Genomic DNA, 26,277 nt, shown 5'->3' with positions numbered 1-26,277 from the left:
TTCGAGAGCTGGGGACCACTGGCGGCAGTCCTGGCGGGTCAGCTACTTAGACGCGCCCTAGGTGCGGCTCCGTGGTATCTCCCTACGGCTGCTGTCCCCCTGCATGATTGACGCCGTGTTGGTGCGGGCAGCGTCGTCCTGTGCTGAATCGCATGACGTCACTGCGGTTCCTGAGCCGATATTTGCGGTCGGGAGGCTCCTGGATCTATTGATACGTCGTCGGAGCGTTCGGGCTGATAGCAGCAGCTGTATGGACGTCATCTGTCAGCGCAGTCGCTACACTTGCTCGGGCTGGCTCCAGCCCTAGGCGTCGAGACCCAGGCTTGCTGTCTTTGGCCGGGCCGGGACGAGACCTGCTCATCCCCACCATCGACTGAGAAGGGCGCCAGGGCGAGTGACGATTGCTCGTGTTGGCCTGCGCTGTGCTACGTCGACCCTTTGGTTGAGAACTCTGCAGCCTGCGGTGCATTGGGCCTGCTGATGCCTTCTTAGCGGGTCTTGATGCAAGCACCCCGGGACGCAGCTGTCTACGACAAGACTGCATCTGTGATTGGCATGCCTGTTCGAAACAACTTGTTCACCGTCACATCAACGTCCAGGGCAGCTGTGTTCACCTCGGTGTTACCTGCGACACCTGAGCGTTACATTGTTAGATCGTTCATGGCCGTTAGAGTGTGCATGTGGCTGGCGATACGTGTTGGATAACGGCGAGTGCGAGGACAGCTACTGCACGGGGCGAACCTTCATGTTTTGTTAGTGTTACGAACCTTGCGTCTAGGTGTCCCCGGGTTGTATACTTGCCACCGTACCGAAAACTTTAAGGTTAGAGGGATATGGGAACACGACCTTAGCACGTTCCCTTTCATTCGGTTTCGCCGCACTGCTTGCTCCTCGCGGGAACTTGCTTGCCGAGACGTCAGCGAGGGGGATCTACTTCGTCGCCGAAGGAGTGTCTTATGGCAGGCGAGAGCGCGCGGGATACAAGCAGTGGGAGGTTGAAGCTCGGGAAGTGAGGCGACAGGACGCGCCTGGTGACCTTCTTCCTTCGAGGATTGGGCAAAAAGGAGGGCGACAATGGCTGCATCGGCGTTTCCGCGAGGCAAACGCGACCGCGCTGAGGCACCCCGAAGATGAGGGTTGTCGCGGTGAGCCGAACCTCTCGATTGCCTTTAATTGCCAGGGCGAGGAACTGGATCCTCGCCGTCAACCCGTGCATGCTTGTCGCGTCCTTTTTTCCGTCGCTTTCTTTCTCGCTTTCTTTGTTCCGTCGAGCAACGGCCCACCACGGCTGGCGCGGCACAGCGTGCAGCCGCGAGTTGGGAGATAGCTTGCTAGATGGGCGAAACGAAAAGACAAAGACTGATTAGTGTCTCTCGTCGCCGGTTTGGGTACTGCATGGGGGAAAGTAACAAACATACTTTTACCAGTGCCACAATCGCACAACTTCGACGTTGAAGATAATACTTGGGACGACGTCCTTCCGTATGACATGTTTGCGTACGAGACGACTATCCAGGAAATTACGCAGAAGACACCGCTCGAGCTTGTCTACGGAAGGCGGCCGACTACTATGCTTGATGCCATGCTTCCGCACGTAGAAGACGACGACCTCAACACCGACGTCCGAGGAGAGCTTCAGCTTGCGGAGGAGGCCCGCCAGCTCGCTCGAGTTCTCACAACGGACCAGCAGCTGGTGGATGCCGGACGCTACAACCTCCGACACCGAGACACCGAGTACAGCCCTGGGGATCGTGTGTGGGTTTGGACTCCCATCCGACGACGTGGTCTCAGTGAAAAGCTTCTGCGACGGTGTTTCGGACCCCATCGGATGTTACAACGTGTTGGATAACTTAACTACGAGGCGAGCCCCGATGGTGATTCCGGAACATCACGACGACGCGTGCTGCCCGAAGTCATCCATATTCGCCTGAAACATTACTACGCAGGATGACGAACTTTGGATTGTTGTTGATTGTCCAGACTGTCTTTATTTTAGCATCGGGTTGATGCCCTCTTAGAGGGGGTAATGCCACGAACCAAGTTTTGGGTTTGTTTGTTTATGTTTTGTTTTGCGGACCGGCTGCACCGGGCTATGTTTTCTGTGTTCTCCGTGGGTGAAGTGGAGCGCATGTTCAATTCTTTATGCCACATGTGTTATCTCCTTTGATAGAGAGAGTGTCGCGAACTACCGTCACCAGCCTATTGTGATCTATAGTGTTCTGGATGCAATTTGACTGTTAAAGAAGCCCTTGCACCGGGATGTAAGTTTCTGCAGAGCAGATGCCGCGGCATTGGATTCACCGACACTCGCCTAAGCACGTCACTTTTGTTGTGTGCTGCTTCGCCACCTGTCTATTCTTTGAAGTTTTAGGGGAGCACAAGTTCGCGGCAATAAACTTGTTTTCTTTGAGGACAACTGCGTCGTCTTCGGCTTCGTGACAACAAAATCCAAAAAGGGCTTTGCGAATGAGGCTCCGCGGAGTGAACGGAGTTTGCTAAAAACGGGCCTTAGTGATTTAATAGTGCTCTGCATTAAAAAGTACATGTCGCAAATAAATCTACCACAGATAAACGTTTTATTCATTTTAAAAGCTTACTCTGAAATTACCCAGACTTTACAAGGTGGATCGGCGAAATATGAATACTGTATCATAGGATTTGTACACGTAAGCTTTTTTGTGAAGTAATGCAACGTGAAACGAGCATGGTTTCGATGTTCACAAAAATGACCATTAGAGCAATTTCAAACCTTGAATTATTGTACTATTTTTACTTAATAAAAGAAAGAAATTGTGAATGTATTTGCCGAACGTAAGAACAAAACACGAACGTAAGAAGGAAACATATACGCACACATTTTTATCCTGACCTTACTGTGGCCCTATTATCGACTACACAAGTTCACAGCGAAATGTAAAACTGCCGGAAGTCTTTTCTGATTGGGTTTCAATTTTGGTCACATGTTTCCGGTTGACAACGCGGTTGGGTGTGCGGTTGCTATTTTGACGTTACCTAATGTTTACGGGTACCAGGTCTAAAGTTTCGTTTACTGTAAGCGCATAATTCTCGGCCGAAAATGAAGAACTAGAATAAATGCAGCGGACATGACAACTTACGTTGTCTTTGACATTCAACAACAATACGGCTTGTATGTCACTCACTCTCTGTGATTCTCTAAGAAGGCGTGACGTGATTTAAACAACTGGCGGGAATGATTTCGTCACGCATTAGGAATATTAGCCTGCGTAAAAGTGACGTAATGTTAAGGAACAGCTTGAAAATGGCGGCTGCTCTATAGGGAAAGCTGGCGCCACTGTCTAGGGGAGCCGCGATTCAGCGAGCGTTCCTTCATGAACCGTGCAGGCGCGTTCCACTTGTCCTTGGCATGGCTCATGAACAGGCTGAAAAGTTGGCTCTGGCTGCAAAAAAGCAAGAATATTACTGGAGAGCCCTCCTGAAACGTTCCGTATGTACAGAATTATGGGAATGCGAAGTACATTCTTAGCATGACACAAAGCCGCCACAAAACAAGAACGTTTTTGAGAAGCACATGAAAATAAAACACTGCATACCTGCTGAAAAATTGGACACCTGTTTTAGTTCTGTATGATCTCTAGAACAGCGAACTCATTTTCCGTACGAATTCCGTATATACGGAAATCGTATGGAGCGTGATTTTGCTTATTATTGAAGATAAAAACACGAAAACTGTGCCAAACGTTTGTATTGTGCGAACGCATATGATTCCGTTCTATGTAGAACTAATATCTACTTTCATTACACTTGTGGGCGTAAGACCCGGTATTAACTCCGTATTCCCGTAATTCCGCATATACGGAACGTTTCAGTATGGAAGGTAGATGAAATTTGTTTTGTTATTATAAAATTGAACCTCCAAAAAGAATAATTTGTCAGTAAATATTTACAAACGTCATGTACGATGAGGAGAAGATAAAAATGTTGCCATGTTTTCTTGATTTTGGCTTTGAGACAAAAAAGAAGCCGTATGGGTAGCTATGCCAACGAGGCGAGGGTCGTCGCTAGCCGCAATGCCACCGCCCACGGCGGTCCGCTACTGCAGCGACCGATTTCCCTCTAGTAGATATTGGTCTGAATCTTTTTAGAAAAAGAGCAAGAAATTTCACTCACAGTCGGCGCTGTGAAAAGCATGTGAATTTGCAGGAGGCGCTGTTTCGCATCACGCGTGGTTTAAAGCGTGTTTTCTACCGACAAAAATAATAGTTTTAAACGTTTCCAAGTCAGCGATCACAGACCATACTTATAACATGCCGTAGTTTGCTTTTATATCTGGGAATAACATAAAGATTATTTCTTTGGCGTAACAGGAACATAAAATGGCAGTGCAAGCCTCGCCATGCCAAAAAGAACCCGGTGCATGGCATTTGTTCACACTACTCCTAGTAAGCTTCTGGGTCACATCAAGAAAAATAACAAAGAAAAGAGACTGTTTTAATCTTTACTGCATTGATTGAAGTCGAGCTTGATGAATTACTGAATCGGTAACATCGGTACGCTCTGCGATTATCAGGCGTAGCCCTTCGCGGCCCTTGTGCGCCATGCAATTGATAGTCACGACCGTCTTTTTCTCTGATCACGCAATGAACTTGTAACATAGCAACAGACGATACTGCGGTGGCGGTAGCGACCGGGAAGGTGGCAAGGCTACGCTCGCATCAAAGCAGAGGGCGCAGCTATGTCACTAAAAGTGATTCAAGGAAATAAATAGGTACGGTTAAAAAGATTGTGCAATGTTCTTTCGCTCAACATCCCCCTTTCGCTCACTTTTGGATCAACGTTACTCGATAGTCTTGTGGCGTTGCCGCAAATTTTGACCTGCAGCAAGGTCTTTTTCTTGCGAGCCTCAGCCACCGTCTTAATTTTTATAATACATGCCAACAGTTTTTTATGTCTTTTATGAGCACTATTTGATACCTTGGTTGTGATCTTTATCTGTGAAATTACACTGCATGTCGTCAAAACTATACGTGCATTACGTCACTGATTACTTACGTTGTTCTTACCCAAAATACACGGCGAATTCACTGCGAACTTGTGCAGTCGAGAACAGGGCCGTTGATTTTGAAAATGGTGCCCGCCAGTGATGATTAATGCCCTCCAAGAAATGTACCAAATAATAAAACGTATGAAGTTGAGGTCCAAATGATGTTCGGAAAGGCCTGCGACTGTCTTCGACCGGGTTCCAGTCGACCATACACCGCGAAGTTTCTCTTCTAACCGCGTGCGCTTGGGCGTCTTAAAATCACGCAATACTTGATGCACTACGCCATGTATTCACAGTGACACAGAGCTCCGTCGATAGCGGAGAGAAGCATTTGCTTGGGGAAAGACGTTTCTTTTTGGCGTTCGTTCCTTCATTCTCGATTTCAGCAGCGGACGTGTTTTATTTGGAGCCATGTCCGTGCTGATCATTAACAAGAAATTACTCTCGTCGATGCGAAGGAGGGGAGAATGGTAGGTCAAGAAGCGTGAGGGAAACGATTACGAGGTAGGGAGCCCACGAGCAGGTGTTGGGATGGCAGATCTTATGAAGAAACGCTTCCAGTCGTTGCAATCGATGGAGGGTCACTCACATTATTTTTCAGCGCCTATCTAATTGCGCTATCATTGCAAGCGTTTTCCCCTGGTTCGATGCGCGGGCATTGGCTTCCTACTTTGGCTGAGTTGAAGTTGCCTTTGACTTGGAACCATGGCTGTTTGTATTTTGAACTTAGAAGGTTGGTTGTGGACTTGAATGTAACTTATTTTGCGTACAGGAGGCTTCGCTTTTTGGCCATCGTTCTCTTAACAAGGGGAAGACCTGAGACAAACCAAGGTAAAGCTAGAGAAGACCCTAAGCACTGCTGTTTCCTCAATCTTACCATCTCAATTGCAAAGGTCGCCGAATTGTTTTAAAGGAGCGTTTCCGCTCTGACGCGAGCGGCAAACTGAGTTTGCGTCGGCGATAATGTTTGTCTTCTTTAGCTGCCTGTCTCACATTCTGTTTTGGTGCGCGCATACGGGGGCCCCATATTCGTGAGTCGTAGGCATACAAGTTTCGCTTAAAAACACCAAGTTCCGCATTCGGCCGCCTACGTAACTAACGTAGTGATGTTACCTTGGTCTGCAATGTAGCAATGTGTTTTATGGCATTTTAGCTTCCAACACTTGTGAAAGGTAAAAATGCTAGTACTTCGCTAAATTTAAACCTTTGGACTGCTGGTCAGCGGTCATAGCAAACAGGAGCGCATCGGCAAAGGGATGGGCGGGAAAGCGACCACAGCACCAACCCCGCTTTTCTCTTTACTGATGTGGTAAACCTGCGGAATCTGACAACATTACCTCTGCGTTCTATGTTTTATTATCGTAATTAAAAAAAATTGGCCGCGTATCTGCTCATTAGACGATATTCTTTGTAGACACTTGCCAAGGAAATGCCCCCTTTGCTTTCCAGCTCGCCTCTCATGGTGTTCCTGTACCGTCGCGCTCATCCCAAGGTAACCATACTAAAGGTTTGCGCAAGGCGATTTAAATTTCCCGCATTATACTGCTACAGGCCGGGTTCCTCGATGCCGGAGCTGCAGTACGGCGGAGACGCGCGTGAATGGAGGCGGCCGACTACACGGTTTAGAGAACGGCGTGGCCGTGCTTCGTGTGCGTTCCAAACAGAACGTGGAACCCAGCTAGTGGAACGTTCGTTTGCTGTTGCCGCGTGATTTTTCATTTACCGCCAGGAGGCGGCGGTTTTATGCAGTAGATGTAGAATATCATTTTCTAGCGAAAAAACAAGCATCCAGAATTTTTTAAATAAAGGAACACTGTAACTATCCCTTGTGTACTAATTTCCTGTCTTGTATTCGCGTAATGTCTTCTTCTTATTGAACGAAGTTGACAAGTATGAACTTATAAACCGGGCTTACACGTTTACATTGGGCTGTGAGTATATAATACTATTGTGTAGTAAGCATTTTACGTTGGCCGGGAGGCTGAATTGACTTACAGAAGGACGGACAGACAGACAGACATACAGACAGAGAGACCAAAATTTCTGGGTTTAAGTAGCCCAAGAAAGACTATCGTCTGTAAAAAAACAACGTTCGCAAGATTGTTTAGCGTCCCTTCAACATGCTCATATGGAGTCTTCCCTTATCCAACACAGCAGATATTTATTTTGAAAGAAATCCCCCCTTGCAAAATAACAAAAAATATATGCCTTGCCCATTCGGGCAACCAAGTTGTTTCGGCAGACGACGGCTAAAATATTAGGGGTGGTAGTGTCTCGAGCAGAGATTTTACTGACTGAATTGGGCCGTCACCGGAATTTTCCTACAACCCCCTCTCTTTTTCTCTTTTCCGGCAACTGTCGCTACTCATTCGCTGGTGGTGCGTGCACAGAAGTGGCATGCAGGTACCGCCACAATGGCTTCCGCCGTCGGTGTCGTCGTACAAAACACTGCTGCTTGCGATTTCCCTCAATATCTCTTCTCGACCGCAGCTGTCATTCCAAGGTGCACCTTGTCCGCGCGCATTCCTATGTGCAGCGCATCACGCCACATGGCAGGTGCGCTCCGGTGAAGGCGCGTGCGACAGTTCACTGTCCGCTGCGGCATGGGTTGACTGATTTATTACGGGGTTCAATACGGGGACGCTGCTCAGGCAATGAGGCGCGCCGTAGTGGGGGGCTCCGCTATAATTTTGACCACCTGTGATGTTTTAAGTGCGCTGATATCTCTAACACACTGGCGTTACTGTTTTTCGCCTCTATCAGAAAAGCGGGCGCCGCTGCTTTCTTTTGCCCGGGTCGTTGCTCGACGCGATGGGCGTGGTGAAAAGAATCTGGTTTGGCATGAAGGCGTATCTGGCTTCGGGGCGCGTAATTGCCGTTATTCCAGCAAACGACAAGCTGATAGGGACGGCGTCTGCCCGCTTGAAAGGGGTGGCGAAAGCCTCATGTACGACTGAGCGCCTTCTGCCGGTTTTGCCGCAGGTTAGTGGCTTTTTCTTGAGTTACCACTATATTCCACTGTTTGCACTCGCTATGGTGATGGCGAGGGTTAGAATCTAGGTTTTTGCGTAACCATTGCCCACATTTTCGGCTGAGATACCTGAAGGAATGAAAGCAGACATCCTGCAATGCAGAGAAAGGTAACCGAATATGTAAATATATTACATAAATGCTCAAACAGAGTGAATGCGTGTAGTCTGACAATTGCGGAAAATGCAAGATCGTGCTAAGTTCACTGCGTATAACTGAGGGGAAAATACTGATTTGTAGAAGAGGCTCGGTACTTGCAATCAAACGCAAAGGAAGACAGTTACAAGAAAGGATAACTGCAGGTGCAGTGGGAAGGTCCAGAAAAGAGACCATTGAAACCTGGTATGCGGCTCTTGGCAGTACTCTTTGGAGCGGAATGACAGGAGCCCTTGTAAACGCGAATCTCCAGATGAACTATGTGCCAAAGAGCAACGGTGAACTATAATTCACTACGTGTCGAAGCAAGAAAATGTTTCCTGGTCTAACGTTTCCAGAGTAGAAATCTTCACGGTACCGTTCAACTATATTGACTAGCATATTTTTGTGGTTTGTTATAGTAACAGTGTGGTCTCTGAGTAAGCTACCGCCTCTAGTCTAGTCATTCTTCTTTATTCTTACGTGTGTTGTATGCTCAGATATGACTATTCCTGTTTCTGTTAGCCCAATTTGAATGTTCAGATTATTTATTAATATATTCGGTGTGCAGAATTTTATTGTTCTTGTTCCTGAGTATGTAAATCTTTTTCCGACATAGTTCACGTGCTTCATTTTCCACGTAATCGGCATCCTACAGCGACTGCTGAAATTGTGGCGGCCTTGCTTGTCTATCAGTACGCCTACAATACTTTGATGTTTTTAAAAGACTCTTAGTTTGTCCTGAAGAGTATTTAAAACTTCTTCGCTCTGTCTGTTCTGAATAGATACGTTGATGCCCATGTTCTCTCTAGCTTCATCGTATTTATTCTAAGCTCGTGCCGAGTGCTGTTGGAGCTAACCTGCCATTTCTGCGGTTCTCGTTACCTAGAACGTAGTTTGGATGTCATGAATTGTTTTCTTTTTTTAACTTTTACATGTCTATTTCCTAATTCTTGTTTTCTGACTGTACGCATTGCCGATTGAGGAGGTATTCTTCTCCAAACCTCACCAGTGGGCCTGATCGGGCATAAAGACTATGCCTATGAATATCATAGCATGTTCACGTACCTTTTTCTTCAGTTTTTAGTGAGTCGCCTATCAATCCAAGTTTACGCATTGCTGATTAGGAATTCTCGTACAAATTATCAACACCGTCATCTTTCTAGCTGAACGTTGGTAAAAAATGATGTGCATCCTTTAACATTTTTTCTTATTTTCGTTATCACAACATCCGCGACACTACCATCATTTTCGTAGATTTTTTCCACATTCTCTTTTACCTCTTTACGGATAAACAAACGAACCCCTAGAGTTTTCTGTCCTTCTTTTTCACAGTACCGCAAATTATGCACCCATAATACCTCTGCAAAGCCCTCAGCTGTTTTTCCAACCTCGCTTATTCTGTCGGGATTTGATTTTAAGCATCAAATTTTCTTCAGCAGTGCAGCCAATCTTACCCCGCTTGACGAAGTTCTAGTGCTTAAGGCTGCTCGATTTGAATTTCAGAGGCAGTTTTTCGCAGCCAGGGGTAAAGCTCCAGTCATTTCATTTCATTTTATTTGTTTTACCCTCAGGGTACGGATACATTTTAGAGGGGAGGGATTACAACAATAACAAATTAATGACAGATGCACTGTTCGCAACTAAACAGCAACAATAGAACAGTCTCACAAAGGAGTAAGGAAAATACAATCCAGGTGCACAGTGGTGAATTCATTCGGCAATATTTCAAGCATATATAAAATAAAAATGGTCGTAATCAATAACATAACCATCATGCAAAACACTCTAAGGTATACAATTGAGACACTGAGTGGGAATTTATTCGGAGTTTATTAAACCATGCTTAAATAGATCAGGATTTTTATTACTTGTTACAGACCTCGGTAGATTGTTCCAATCCTTGCACGTTTTCGGAAAGGAAGATGCGGAATGTGTGACAGTATTTGAATGAGGTACATCGACTATGAGAGTGATCTCAGCGAGCTGACACGTAAGGCGCAGGACGAATCCATTAATTGTGCAACGTGAAGTTCTGGTGGTAACTTTTATGAAAAAGGCAAATTTGTGAGTGTTTTCGGCGAGTCGAGAGGTTTGGAGGGCATAAGAATTTTTTATTTGGGTAACGCTGGCTGTTCTGTGAAAATGAGATAAAATAGAACGGGATGCTCGATTTTGTACCATCTCGACTGAATGTAATAATGTCATATGAACCGGATTCCAAATAGAAGAAGCATACTCTAATTTAGGGCGAACGTAGGTAGTGTATAAAAGTAACTTTACGAAAAAGGTGCGAGAGAAAAATTTCTACAGAGGTAGCCTAGACTTTGGATAGCCTGTGATGTTATGTTGTCTATATGTAGGTTCCAGCAAAGGTTGTTAGTAATAATAATGCCAAAATACTTGTAAGAGAGCGTGGTCTGTAAAGGGGAATCGTTAGAGTGTAATCTGGTGGTGTCTGGTTATTACGGGAAATTCGCATTGACCTGCATTTTGAGACATTTAACTGCATCTGCCATGTTTAACACCAAGCGGAGAGATTATCCAAGTCAGTTTGAAGCTGCATAACGTAAGTGTCGTTTGTTATTTTTCGATAAATTACGCAGTCGTCTGCAAATAAGCATATTTCAGATGTGATATTAGTTGGGAAATCATTTATACATATTAGAAATAAGAGAGGTCTTAAAACTGATCCACCGGAACTAACGGCAGATGTAGGAAAGTTTGAGTCATTAGCGCAGAAAAATTGAACACGTGAGGTTAAAAAAACGTGTATCCAGTCCAGTTTTACCGGAGCTATGTTAAGAACACTCATTTTATGTAGAAGTAAGGGATGGTCAACTCTGTCAAACGCTTTAGCAAAATCAAGGAATATGCAATCAGTTAGACAGCCAGTATCGAGGTTATTGTGCAGATTGCTAGTAATTGAAAAAAGTTGTGTTTCACAGGAGAAGCATTTTCTGAACCCTTGCTGCGCGGGAGTGAAAAATCTGTTATCTTCTAGAAATTTTGGGAGGTGTGTGAAAATAATATGCTCCATAATTTTGCAGCATGCAGAAGTGAGAATATTGGCCTGTAATTCGAAGGTGTTTGAGAATCTCCTGATTTAAATACTGGTGTTACTTTGTTTGTTGTCCAATCTCGTGGCAATGCGTGGAGATGGTAAGATTCTGAAAGCATGCATTCTAGTATCATCGAACAATATTCATGAGCGTTTTTTAGAATTTTTGAATTAATTTCGTCCACACCGCAAGAAGCTTTTGATTTCAATTTTTTTATGATGGCTGAAATCCCAGTTGCGTTGAAAATAATAGGATCCATCGGAAAGTAATTCTTGGACCGAAGCTCGGGAGACTCAGGTAAGGTTCGTGCAGATAAAAATGCTGTGACAAACGTGTCGTTTAACACCGACGCGCACAGACGGCTGGGCACGGGGTCACCTTTAGGGGTAGTTAATGCAATGGTGCTCGTATTCTGTGTCCTAACAATATTCCAAAATTGCTTTGGTTTACTTTTTAGTAATGTGGGCAGAGTGGCATTAAAAACGTTAACTTACTGGATTGAAGGGCGGACGAATATCTAGAGTTCGCGGTTTTATATTTTGACCAGTGTTGAGGATCGAGGGATCGTTCTGCTTTTTAAAGAGTCTTTTCTTTCTGTTAGCAAGGCGTTTGAGATAGCAGTTATACCAGGGGGCGTTGCATTTAAAGGAAACTCGACGTAAAGGAATAAATTTGTTCACAAGATCCAGTCCCTTATTTTTGAACAGCAGCCAGTTATCCTCAACCGTTCTTTCAAGGTAATGAGGCAGAAAAGTGTCAATAAACAAGGAAAGTTCGTTATTTATTGCTTCATAATTACCTTTACTGTAGTCCCTAATTTTTTTAAAACGTTTGCGCAACGATGTTTTCGGTACGGTCAGCTCAAAATGTATTACGTCATGATCGCTAAGACCGGGCAAGTGAAAAATTCTCGACATAGTATCTGGCGATGACGTAAGAACTAAATTTAAAATACATGATGATTGCTGTGTGACCCGCGTCGGCGAAGTTACAACTTGTGACAAACCAAAGTCTGAACAAAGTGTAACGAAATGACTTCCGTAAAATCCCGAGAGATAGCCCACCTAAGATCGAGAGCAAATCGAGTGCAAATATGACGTGGGCTAACTTTCGGTGTGCAGTAAAAAAAGATGAGAAATGTATCGCAGCCAAAGAGCGAACACGCGTTTATTAGCACTGTATTCATTTGTTGTCAAAACCGTCGAACGAACAGTCGCTCTCACTGTCAAACAAAAGGTCGACCACCTCCACACGCACGGAGTTGGACGCGGTTGGCAGGCAGCAGAAGGAGGGATCGCCGAAACGAGCCGCTCATGAAGCTCTGAATCTTCTTATCCATCGAGGGCTGTTGTTATACCGCACCTTTTCAGGTTCCTGTGACCTGTGACCTGTTATCTCACCCTACCCATGCTAGCTAACCTCGTTTCCCTGGGCGTCATCCCCGGCTGGGATGATGGGTTGGGTGGGTTATCTTTCGGTGTTTTTTGAAAAAATTGGAAAATTGTGCCAAAAACAGGGGTGGGTTATCTTTCGGGGGTGGGGCATCTCTCGGGATTTTACCGTAGATTCAGTGGGTGAGGAGCAAGTAAGCGAAGATACGTGCAACCAGTTTATGCTAGGAAAATTGAAATCCTCTAAAAGAATAATACTTGCTCCAGGATACCGTACAGTTACCTGATTCAAACAATCATGCAACTGCTCACAAAAAGATACTGGGCTTGATGGTGATCGATAACACACGCCAACAACTATTTTTTCGAAGTTCACATTTAAACAAGACCATACCGATTCCAAATCAGACACAACTGGCAAAAAAGAACACTCGATACATTGATTATTAGCAAGTAGAACACCACCTCCACATCTTTCAACGTGGTCTTTACGAAACACAACATACTGTTTGTCGCTGTCGAACAACTGCGAATTTTTCCCTTTTCTCGAGAGCCAAGTTTGTGTTAGTGCAATAATATCGCAGTTAGTATCATTGATTAGTGGAGAAAAATTATCTCTTTCGGGAATGAGGCTGCGTATATTTGTTAAGAGAACAGAAAATTTCGACGCGTTTGCATTTTGACTAGTACCCCTCACGTGGTCCTAGCTACTGTCTTTGTGCCTCACACGTCCAGAACGGAGGGTTGAAGGGGATGTTTGGTGTGCATTGCCGACGGGGACTTCGTAACAGGCATCGTCATCCGCATTGCACACATAATGCTTGCCGTTGACAACCAGCTTGTTGCGTGGAAGTTTGAATGATACGTTCAGCTGCTTCACATATTCGACTAATTTTTTCCGGCTTGGCGCGTCGCAGGACAGAAGTCCTGGTTCAAGTTAATTTCGCTATTATTAAGTTCACATTTCTTAGAAAAGACCAGTTCTCTAGTTTTATAGTTAGCGAATTTGACGATCAATGGACGTTGCTTGGCTGGATTAAAGTGACCAAATTTATGCGCACGGGATATGTCCTCACCGGATACTTTAAGCTTAAGCGTATTGTTAAGAACATGTAAAATTTTTTCTTCCGACTCGGTCGCGGTTTCAGTTTTAGTATGTGGGATATTATAAAGAGCAGGTTATCACAGCGCGCAAGATCTTCTGCTTCATCAAGCCTTGAACGAAGTGCGCATGCGTCAGTGTCGATTCGGGACACTTGTTCACGTAGTTCGTCTATCTCTTCTTTCCACCTGTCCAGTACTGAGGTTTGATTTTCGACTTTTGCTATTCTTTCTTTCATTTCCGATATTGCCTTCGAATCATTTAGCTGCTTTTGCTTTAATTCTTCGATAGCAGCAGAAATTTCATTATGCTGCGATTCCATGCGGATTGTGCGTGCCTTTACCTTCCTTACTGTCTCCAAGACTTGTGACAGTAGGTCATCATCAGGACTTATTGGCGTTACTCACGTGCGCACCGCCTCGGTCAGGTGTTCTACAGCTGCTGCGTGTTGCTGGCCGTGTGCTTAGTCTACAGTATAGGAGAAAAAAATAGAACCTAATTTTAAGAAAATACACAGGAACTTTAACACTTTTTATTGCCCTTGTGTTTGTTTTAACACAAAGAGAAAAACTATCTTCTTTTTAAATTCTGAGTTGTGTTAAAAGTACACATATTGTGCTGTAAAAACGGAAACAAATATTTCACCACAGTGGGACAGCAGTATCACTGCTCCAGAAATGACTATAAAAAATATCGACTTTTATTGATACCCCAAAGAGATACATTTCTTTGGGATTTTCTACTCTCCGAATTAATAGGTGTAAACTAACAGCATTTTTCCCACATAAATTTGTGTTCCTCATGCTGCAACTACCGATAGATGAAACAGCGAATATTATAGCAGGCGATGCGCTGAGAAATTGTTTTATGATACGAACACAGAGGAAGGAATACCAGGACGGCTTCTGGTCGAACAACACAAGTTTAATATAAAGAAGGAGAATTACACAACGAGAGTTACACAATATAATACATTCTAGTTGTAAACCAGCAGTCGCCATTGAGTTCCTTCCTCTGCCTTACTTTCATTTGCGCTGGTTTTATCAATAAAATGTCTCTCGAACTCGCCCTGGTAGCAACACTCCTGTAAAAATAGTGTTAGGAAGTAATCTGGGAATATGAACATACCGGCTGGATAAAAAACGTTGAAAATCTTTGTAGGCGTTTTTTCAGAAACGTACGATTAACGCAAGTTTATATAGTTATTTCTCAAAAGTACCACCTGGACGTTACACGAGGGGTGACATGACATGGCACTTGAACCTATGGTTACAGCAATATGGCAACAGCTAGAGATGAAATAAAGTAAACATGATGACACTTCTTCGATGGCGTGGTTTAAGCGGGATTGTTTGGTGATAGCAGAACGGCAGCAGATAGCTAATTCCAGGCTCGATATATCCCAGTCAAAAAACACAACAGATTCTACGACAGGATTATCCTGTAAGGGAATAGGACATTCTGTTGTTTGTACAGCAGAAATCTATGTCGTGCGACAGACATTTTGGAGTTATACAACAGAGATTCCTGTCGTACAAGAGACCATCCTGTAGTCCCAACAGTGGTCCCTGCACTATGACAGATGATCCTGTTGTACAACAGAAATTTCTGTTGTGCGGCCGAATTTTTCGCTGTGTTTTTCGACAGGGTAGGGGCGCAAGAAAAACGAATGTGGGAACGTTTTACTAAAGGCCCGTTTGGGATAGACTGCGCTGGGGCGAGTAGTGGTGAAAATGGGGTGAGCTAGTCAGACGTATTGATTTTCACCTAGTTCGGAGTGAAAGAATTGGTAGAAGAGACAGAGTTGGACTCCAATAAGTGCAAGATATACTCACTTCAATAAAAGCTAGCATTGGTACTACCAAAATGTGGTTACCCGGAACACGTGAGGCTTAAAACCTTACATAGTAGCCAACCAACGTAATATTGACAGGTGTCAAGAGGCAACTTCTATGTTACACAATTCTGTAACAGAATTTTACACAATTCTACAATTTTAGACAATGTTACAAATTCTATGTTACACAATTTTATAAAAACGGAGGCTCCCTAATTTCCCAAGGCTCACAAAAAGTTTAGAAACAAGCTACAGAGTCATTTAGCGAGACCAAAAAGAAAATATTACGAACGGCTATTTTTTCACATACGAGGCAAGCCTAAAAATGTATGGGATACTGTTAATAAAGTAACGAATAGGACAACAATAGGACAGCCTAGATTCACGCATTTAGATGAAGAACCGGTACAGAGTCTTCAGCTAGCCAACTGTCTGAATACTCATTTCATTGATGCTGGTGCGCACCCAACACACACGGATTACGGCGGCCGCGCCGCGACTGGCATTCCACGATTGTCCAGATCTATCTTTCTCGAGCCTACGAATGGTACCGAAGCACGGGACCTTATCGGAAAAATAATTAATTATGCAGCGGCAGGAGTTGACGGGTTTTTATCGAGTGTGATTAAGCACGTGGCACTGGAAGTAAGTGCCGTGTTATCGTGCATTATTAATCTATGTCTGTCCACCGGTGTTTTTTCTGAGGAACCTAAAGTTGCTAGAGTGACGCCGATTCATAAAGGGGGAGCACACGACAAAGTATCAAATTACAGGCCAATATCTGTCCTGAGAGTTTTTTCCAAGGTATTTGAGGGAGTAATCTATAATAGACTATCGACTTTCTTTCTTAAACACAATCTAATTTTGAAGTATCAATATGGTTTCCAAAATCTAAATCAACCGAGCAGGCATTACTGTACAGTAAAGTTAAATAATTAAAAACTTTGAAAACAGGCAGTTAACAATTGGACTCTTTTTAGACCTTAAAATCATTTGATTCGATAGATTATAATATTTTGCTAAATAAATGGCAGAGATATGGAATAGGTGTCGTGGCAGGTAACCTTTTAAAAAGCTATTTGACTCAAAGAAAGCAGTTTGTTCAACTAAACTGCATTGCATCAGAAATATTAGAGCTAAAACAAGGTGTCCCGGAAGGCTCCCAGTTAGGTCTGTTACTGTTTATAGTATATGTAAATGACATCATAACTATAGAAGGTCTGCAAGAATTTGTAATGTATGCGGATGACACTAACGCATTCTTCACATCCGATAATATAATTAAACATCACTCAATGGTAAATGTTAACTTGGAACAATTATCAAATTGGTTATTAGATAATAAATTGCAACCTAACGCTACAAAGACAACTTGCATGATATTTAGGCCGTACAATCAAATTGTCGAGAAAGAAATCCCGATTATATTCAACGGAACCAAGTTAAACCGAGTGAAAGAACTTAAGTTCTTAGGTGTGTGGTTTCAACAACACCTTTCGTGGAATAAACATATTGCTCACCTGTCCACCGAACTCTCTAAATGTATAGGTCTCCTATATAGAACTGGCGATTTGCTAGTACTATGGTTGAAACAAAACTTATATAATGCTCTCGTTTATTCGAAACTATGCTACGGGATTTTGGTGTGGGGGATCACAACTAAAACTAATTATAAGAAGCTCATTGCATTGCAAAAAAGAATTTTGCGCAGATATTTATATTATCATGGCTGTTACGTAAATTTGAGGACAAGTCCTTTATTAACTGAATATTCAATGCTTCGAGCTGACCGAATCTATTACATGAAAGTTTTGCACACCATCTACAAGCAAAAGACCCACAATCAAGTTAACAATAAACCTTCGGGCTACCATCTCAGGCATACAATATGACACACTCCAAAAGTAAGAAAGAACTATGGTGAGCAATCTTTCCTGAACCAGTCAAATGAAATATAAATAGGTTGGGAGAAAAATAAACTTCAGCGCCAGTGAACTTACGTTTAAAAAACAGGTCAAAGAAGAGCTACTGAAGCAAAACGCTTGCAATGCTGATATATAAATATGGGTATGAAATATATGTCTACATGTTGCCCTAAATATAGAAATTAAAAACAATTACGAACAAAAATACATTCATACGTAATTGTGACATAGTGGAAGTGATGAAACTTCATGAGTATGAATTACTGCGTTTATGTGTACACTGTGAACCTTCGGTAAATTTTAGACCTATACTTTGTATATTACTTAGAAAATGTAGTAATGACTTTGCTTTGTGCTATTTCTCTATTACGATTGCGCTATCATGCTTAAATTTGTGAACAGACGTGTTATTACGTACGCTTTAAATCGGGTGGCTGAGGCCCCTGTCAGGCCATGTCCGCGTTTAGTCTCAGCCTCCCCTTGGTTTTGCAAAGACATAAAAATTAATACTAAAAAAAACTTTCCATTCGTAAACGAAGACTTGGTGTTGATCTCCAAAAAACGAGAATGTTTCTATAAAGGGTCATCTTTTGAAACATACCATTCTTTCTGAAACCGTGTATTTCGTCCTGTGCTTTTTTTAACATTACTGTACATATATTCATGCGATTTCAATGACTCTTTTTTTTAGGGCTTAAACGTAATTTATAAGTGAATATTTCTTGATTACTTTGTCCATTGTTCTAGTGTAATGAATCATGCACTCATTTCACTGCCTGATGTTTTCGCTTTTTTTACTCACCAGAACAGCGCAACCAGGAATGCACTTCAAGAAATATGCTTTATTTTTGAACAATGATACGCATGTACTTAGTGATGTTTTATGGGGATGTTCCCGTGACTAAATTGAAGCTCTCAATTCTGGGTTTTGCCACCAATTGTTATAAAATAAGACGCACACTCTCGTTTCAAAGATACCAGCGGTTGGTTTAACGGGCGTTTTTTTGCCCGAAGTTCAGTGATAGCTAGAAATTTTCCAACAGCACCTTAACTCTTGCAAGAAGATATGTGAAAAATTACTCACTGAAATAATTTAAAGTGAAGTGACAAGTTAAAAAATTGGTCGTCATCTCGCCCCGCTAGAGCGGATGCCCAACCAAGCTTTTTTAAATCATTACAAATGGTGATAAGGAGGGCATGGAATGTTTCTCGTCGTCTCGGCGGCCTTGTCAGTTGTTCTGCTAGTGGCACTAGATAAGAGTTCTGAGTAGGGACACTCTTTTCTTTTATTGTTCCATGCCGCAACTGCAATCATTGGTCAGTTCGAATAACGTGACATTTGTTAACACTGCGATGGTTCATGGTCGCCGCCATTTTGTGGCGTATGCATTTTAGTCGGTCAACAGTGGTAGGCTTAGCTCGTTTTCCCTGCTAAACAACGGCGCGCTACTGACGCCGTTCCGAATGCATACCAGAAATAACGCGTGTAATAGCACTTCTCCAGCAGAAGTGTGTTCGAAGATTCGACAAATGATGGGGGCTGTCCAGCCGGGTACATGAACTCGGCGTCTTGCGCAAGAACAGCCCTATTTAATGACACGAGCCTTGTCTAGCTCGCAAGGATAATCTGCAAACACATTCTTTATCAGGAACATAAGTTGGGGGGTCCCATTGTTCACCGGCGCCTTATTTATTTATTAATTTATGTAGAAGACCTTCCAGGCTAAAGGGCATTGAGTGAGGGGTTGAGATCAAAATCATAAAAACAGCAAGCAGCCATCCCACGCAAGAAAAGCTATGTAAAGAACTAAAACCTTTGATACACACAAGGAACATCAAAGAAAAATACTCGTACGTACATTGCAGGGAAACAACGTAAATGTACTACTGTCTTCGGAACACACAAACGACATGAAATGAAGAGCTACAGTTCTCGCAGTATTATTTGACGACGGGAAATGCAAAAGAATCAGCGTATTTTGGATAAACAGCTTGCACATGACGCTCATAAAGAAAACTGAATGCAAGGCAAAAAATAGGAAGTAGATTCAAAATATCGCAAACACTTCAAGTCCCTTGCCTAGTGAAAGAAACAAGACGACGCTTAAATTATGTGTACTATTCTTTAAGTGTTCGTGTAGTAGATGACGAAAGTGTTGCTGAATTTTTTCTGCAATAATTCCATCCGGAAGGCTATTTCACAAGCGAGTGACCATAAGAAGCGCAGAGAAGTTAAATGCATGTAATTTCGGCACTTTGGAATGGGGGTTACAATCGGGTGAGATGAAATGGGCAGCTCAATATTGGAGCAATTCGATAATGTCGATTAGATAGTTATGATGCGGGGACCAAACAGAGGATGCTTACTAGAGCGGCGGGGGAACAAATGTCTGATAGGCCAAGTTAGGAATACTCGAAGGGGAATTACTGAGATTACGAGTTAAATGCCATAATGTCTTTGACGCTTTTGTACATATGTATCTTACATGGGATGACCATGAGAGACTTTAACACGAAGGTGTTTTATACCGGTGTACGCAAACCTAACCGACGTCATATCCGTCGCGCTAATGACATCACTAGAAACAGTTCCATTGGCGCGGAGGCGCTAGGTTTCGAGTGCATTATGACTTTAGCAGCAACAGGAGGTGGGAAAGGCTCTACCGGCTGGGTATCAGCACGAACGCGCCTTATGTCCTTGCCTCAAACTTGTCAATTCAGATGGTCCCGCAGTCTGTAAGAGGTGAAGCGAAGTTGTGCATCGCGACGCTCATGAGCGCCGATAGTTGGCGCCTCGATAGGGACGCATGCAGGGTGCCCCGACGCCAGCGCCGCCGTACAGAGTAGAGGCACCGTTTGGACGGTCCTATGCCGCCGCTATTGGGTCAAAATTCCCAACGAGTTGTTCTTTTCGTTTCCGCCAGGACCAGCAACGCGAAACACATAAGATAATTCAAACGTCGTGAGTGAACAGCGTTACGGCGATTTTGGTGTGGGGGATCACAACTAAAACTAATTATATGAAGCTCATTGCATTGCAAAAAAGAATTTTGCGCAGATATTTATATTATCATGGCTGTTACGTAAATTTGAGGACAAGTCCTTTATTAACTGAATATTCAATGCTTCGAGCTGACCGAATCTATTACATGAAAGTTTTGCACACCATCTACAAGCAAAAAACCCACAATCAAGTTAACAATAAATCTTCTGGCTACCATCTCAGGCATACAATATGACACACTCCAAAAGTAAGAAAGAACTATGGTGAGCAATCTTTCCTGAACCAGTCAAATGAAATATAAATAGGTTGGGAGAAAAATAAACTTCAGCGCCAGTGAACTTACGTTTAAAAAACAGGTCAAAGAAGTGCTACTGAAGCAAAACGCTTGCAATGCTGATATATAAATATGGGTATGAAATATATGTCTACATGTTGCCCTAAATATAGAAATTAAAAACAATTACGAACAAAAATACATTCATACGTAATTGTGACATAGTGGAAGTGATGAAACTTCATGAGTATGAATTACTGCGTTTATGTGTACACTGTGAACCTTCGGTGAATTTTAGACCTATACTTCGTATATTACTTAGAAAATGTAGTAATGACTTTGCTTTGTGCTATTTCTCTATTACGATTGCGCTATCATGCTTAAATTTGTGAACAGACGTGTTATTACGTACGCTTTAAATCGGGTGGCTGAGGCCCCTGTCAGGCCATGTCCGCGTTTAGTCTCAGCCTCCCCTTGGTTTTGCAAAGACATAAAAATTAATACTAAAAAAAACTTTCCATTCGTAAACGAAGACTTGGTGTTGATCTCCAAAAAACGAGAATGTTTCTATAAAGGGTCATCTTTTGAAACATACCATTCTTTCTGAAACCGTGTATTTCGTCATGTGCTTTTTTTAACATTACGGTACATATATTCATGCGATTTCAATGACTCTTTTTTTTAGGGCTTAAACGTAATTTATAAGTGAATATTTCTTGATTACTTTGTCCACTGTTCTAGTGTAATGAATCATGCACTCATTTCACTGCCTGATGTTTTCGCTTTTTTTACTCACCAGAACAGCGCAACCAGGAATGCACTTCAAGAAATATGCTTTATTTTAGAACAATGATACGCATGTACTTAGTGATGTTTTATGGGGATGTTCCCGTGACTAAATTGAAGCTCTCAATTCTGGGTTTTGCCACCAATTGTTATAAAATAAGACGCACACTCTCGTTTCAAAGATACCAGCCGTTGGTTTAACGGCCGTTTTTTTGCCCGAAGTTCAGTGATAGCTAGAAATTTTCCAACAGCACCTTAACTGTTGCAAGAAGATATGTGAAAAATTACTCACTGAAATAATTTAAAGTGAAGTGGCAAGTTAAAAAATTGGTCGTCATCTCGCCCCGCTAGAGCGGATGCCCAACAAAGCTTTTTTAAATCATTACAAATGGTGATAAGGAAGGCATGGAATGTTTCTCGTCGTCTCGGCGGCCTTGTCAGTTGTTCTGCTAGTGGCACTAGATAAGAGTTCTGAGTAGGGACACTCTTTTCTTTTATTGTTCCATGCCGCAACTGCAATCATTGGTCAGTTCGAATAACGTGACATTTGTTAACACTGCGATGGTTCATGGTCGCCGCCATTTTGTGGCGTATGCATTTTAGTCGGTCAACAGTGGTAGGCTTAGCTCGTTTTCCCTGCTAAACAACGGCGCGCTACTGACGCCGTTCCGAATGCATATGAGAAATAACGCGTGTAATAGCACTTCTCCAGCAGAAGTGTGTTCGAAGATTCGACAAATGATGGGGGCTGTCCAGCCGGGTACATGAACTCGGCGTCTTGCGCAAGAACAGCCCTATTTAATGACACGAGCCTTGTCTAGCTCGCAAGGATAATCTGCAAACACATTCTTTATCAGGAACATAAGTTGGGGGGTCCCATTGTTCACCGGCGCCCTATTTATTTATTAATTTATGTAGAAGACCTTCCAGGCTAAAGGGCATTGAGTGAGGGGTTGAGATCAAAATCATAAAAACAGCAAGCAGCCATCCCACGCAAGAAAAGCTATGTAAAGAACTAAAACCTTTGATACACACAAGGAACATCAAAGAAAAATACTCGTACGTACATTGCAGGGAAACAACGTAAAAGTACTACTGTCTTCGGAACACACAAACGACATGAAATGAAGAGCTATAGTTCTCGCAGTATTATTTGACGACGGGAAATGCAAAAGAATCAGCGTATTTGGGATAAACAGCTTGCACATGACGCTCATAAAGAAAACTGAATGCAAGGCAAAAAATAGGAAGTAGATTCAAAATATCGCAAACACTTCAAGTCCCTTGCCTAGTGAAAGAAACAAGACGACGCTTAAATTATGTGTACTACTCTTTAAGTGTTCGTGTAGTAGATGACGAAAGTGTTGCTGAATTTTTTCTGCACTAATTCTATCCGGAAGGCTATTTCACAAGCGAGTGACCACAGGAAGCGCAGAGAAGTTAAACGCATGTAATTTCGGCACTTTGGAATGGGGGTTACAATCGGGTGAGATGAAATGGGCAGCTCAATATTGGAGCAATTCGATAATGTCGATTAGATAGTTATGATGCGGGGACCAAACAGAGGATGCTTACTAGAGCGGCGGGGGAACAAATGTCTGATAGGCCAAGTTAGGAATACTCGAAGGGGAATTACTGAGATAACGAGTTAAATGCCATAATGTCTTTGACGCTTTTGTACATATGTATCTTACATGGGATGACCATGAGAGACTTTAACACGAAGGGGTTTTATACCGGTGTACGCAAACCTAACCGACGTCATATCCGTCGCGCTAATGACATCACTAGAAACAGTTCCATTGGCGCGGAGGCGCTAGGTTTCGAGTGCATGATGACTTTAGCAGCAACAGGAGGTGGGAAAGGCTCTACCGGCTGGGTATCAGCACGAACGCGCCTTATGTCCTTGCCTTAAACTTGTCAATTCAGATGGTCCCGCAGTCTGTAAGAGGTGAAGCGAAGTTGTGCATCGCGACGCTCATGAGCGCCGATAGTTGGCGCCTCGATAGGGCCGCATGCAGGGTGCCCCGACGCCAGCGCCGCCGTACAGAGTAGAGGCACCGTTTGGACGGTCCTATGCCGCCGCTATTGGGTCAAAATTCCCAACGAGTTGTTCTTTTCGTTTCCGCCAGGACCCAGCAACGCGAAACACATAAGATAATTCAAACGTCGTGAGTGAACAGCGTTACGGCGACAATTTTAGGACGGTTTCTGCAATGACTTGCTGCGCGACGACCGAGTGATCCAAACTTTCGGTGCCAGCGTATACGTGTCTCCAGCCTGTACGGCGGACGCGCCTGAATCGAGGCACCCTAGTAGCGTGGAGCACTGTTCACCCATTCGCCGCCTATGTGGAACTCCGCTCAGCTTGTGCAACGCAGCCGCCGCGTTCTAGAAGCTGAGCTCGTCGAAACGCAAGTGCCTCGCGTACACGCCACGGAGCAGGACCAATGTGGTCGCTCCTTTGCCTAAGCGACCCGCCAGCAGAACGTCGCTCCCCAAGCACACCCACAAGACTGCGGTCGACCTGCAAATTATGCTTCGTTCGCAGTTGCGTACTGTGACTTCAACAAACATTTCGCTGACAGCCAGTTTGGTTTCGTTCGCACGGTTAGCGAGCGCCTGGGTTTTCAATAGAATTTCTGGAATGCTCCGGGGCGTGCAATCGAGTGTCTAATGTTGATATGTCTAACGGTGCCGTGCCGACGAATTATAAATAGCGATGTGCAAGTTTATATGGATGCAATATAAACATTCGAATGCTCATGTGAAGGCAGATTTAACTTTCAGGTTTTACAGATGGCTATGAAAGAAGGATCAGCGATATTTTTGGTTAGGTGAAAGCCCAAACATTTTTATGATACGGTACGCAACAATTTTTTGTGATTGGCATGGTAGGAAATATTTGAGTTGTCGCGCTCACGGCTAAAAGAAATTACCTAAGGTTTTCATACATTGAGAGCCACTAACCAAGTGTTACACCAATTTCAAATTAGGCTGAGAATGTTTTAAAGCGCTCTGTGGCCATAAGTACTGTAATTGATCTGTAATTAATGCAATCGTCAGCAAAGATGCGAACACGAGAGGAAATATTCAGTGGCAAATCGTTGACGTAAATAAGGAAGAGCAAACGCCCCAGAACACTGCCCTGCGGCCCACCTGACGTAACGTAAGTGGGAGATGAAGCAATATTGTTAGCTTTTGTGAACGGTTGTCGATTGGAAAGGAAATTTTGAAGCAATGATAGTGTGAAGGAGTCAATGCGAAGAGTGAGTAATTTGGTAATAACGCGACAATCGCCAACACGATGAAAAGCTTTCGAGAAGCCAAGAAAATGCGTTCAGTCTTTAGGTTATGGTTGATGTTAAAGGGCAGGTCAGTTGTGAATTCAAGCAACTCTGTTTCGCATGGCAAGCTCTTCCTAAAAGCAAGGTTAATTATGAAGAAAGAAATGATTACACTTTAGGTGACTGAAAATATGCCAAGCTATACATGTTGGATCATCTATTTCCAGATTTAAATGGCGGGGGCACTTTACCAGATTTCCAGGTTTAAATGCGGGGACCACTTTACCAATTTTGCAGTCACTGGACCACTGCCCAGAGGATAACGACTGCGGGAATATTATACACAAAATTATACACACACAGATATGGTGTTTTTTTATAATTTTGGACCCGATATTATCAATACGAGCGGAAGTAGCTATCTTTGGATTGTCGATGAGGCACTCTATGCCGTTCAAAGAGGCTTCAATACTTTCCATGTAATGGCAGTCATAATTATCGACGTTAGCTAAGTCGGTATGATCCTCTCGGGTGAAAACCGATGAAAAAATGCGTTAAATGCAGGGGTACAGTCGTTGTCGGAAAGGGGAGGTTGGATTGACTAGCTAAAGATATCTGGTCTGAGTTGTGGGACATAACTTGCGAGACCTTTTTGGCTTGTTTGAAGCAGTGAGGGTAAATCTTTAGAAAAATATTTATTTTTAGTTTAAGTAAGGGCAGAACAGCATGTTTTTAAACATAGCGTGTACCTTTCTAGGGCAGGAGTTCTGTTGATACGTTTAGTTGTTGTGTAAAGACGTATGTTTGTTTCTTGAGTTTACGAAGAGCTTTAGTGAACTAAGTATTGGATTTGTCGTTAGTTACTAAGATCAACGGAATAACCCCGATAATTGGAGCAGAATATTTATTCTTGAAAGAAAATAAAGGTATCCTGCCCCGACCGAATATTAAAAGAAGTTAGCAGCGTATCATTCACACATACTACAAATTCGTTTTTCTCAAGTAGCTTTAATAAAATCGTGCATTACTTTCTTTCAGACGTTTGTAAAGGGTACTGGAACAATTATGTCTAGTTGAAGTAAATCGTGATAACTAAAGCTATGTAGCTGCGCTACGGGTGCGATTGTTTCGGAAGTGCTGGTAAGTAAAAGGTAAAGAATGTTATTACGTGGGGTAGGTTCGTGAATAACTCGACAGAAGTTAAAATCTAAAGTGTGGTTTATAAATTGAACTGACGTTCGACAAGTGGATGACAGGTTGCACAACTTTATAAGCGGGAAGTTGAAATCTCCTAAAAAATAAATGGAATGCGTTGGACAAATCTTGACAGCTGTGGCTTAACTATTACGATGTTCGGAAGCGAATTTTGTACTAGCGTGAGGGGAATGGCAGGAAACACCTATTAGAAGTTTTGTTGTACT

The 26,277-nt window shown here is 43.2% G+C and overlaps 1 protein-coding gene across 1 annotated transcript in view; it reads left to right on the top strand.

Annotated features, from left to right (window-relative positions):
• The first annotated feature begins 7,860 nt into the window (after nucleotides 1–7,860).
• LOC144167073 (juvenile hormone acid O-methyltransferase-like) overlaps nucleotides 7,861–26,277 on the top strand; it is an 81,058-nt gene continuing 62,641 nt past the window's right edge. Inside the window, exon 1 of the mRNA XM_077696464.1 lies at nucleotides 7,861–8,005. Within this exon, the coding sequence (XP_077552590.1) occupies nucleotides 7,865–8,005 (141 nt within the window). The 5' untranslated portion in view covers nucleotides 7,861–7,864. The remainder of the gene's footprint in view (nucleotides 8,006–26,277) is intronic.

The sequence above is a fragment of the Haemaphysalis longicornis genome, unplaced genomic scaffold (assembly GCF_048455015.1).
Source record: "Haemaphysalis longicornis isolate Haplotype H1 unplaced genomic scaffold, Haemaphysalis longicornis Haplotype H1 scaffold_2, whole genome shotgun sequence".
Lineage (NCBI taxonomy): Eukaryota > Metazoa > Arthropoda > Arachnida > Ixodida > Ixodidae > Haemaphysalis > Haemaphysalis longicornis.
Note: the sequence above shows the minus strand (reverse complement) of the source record. Positions and strands in the feature narration are given on the sequence as shown.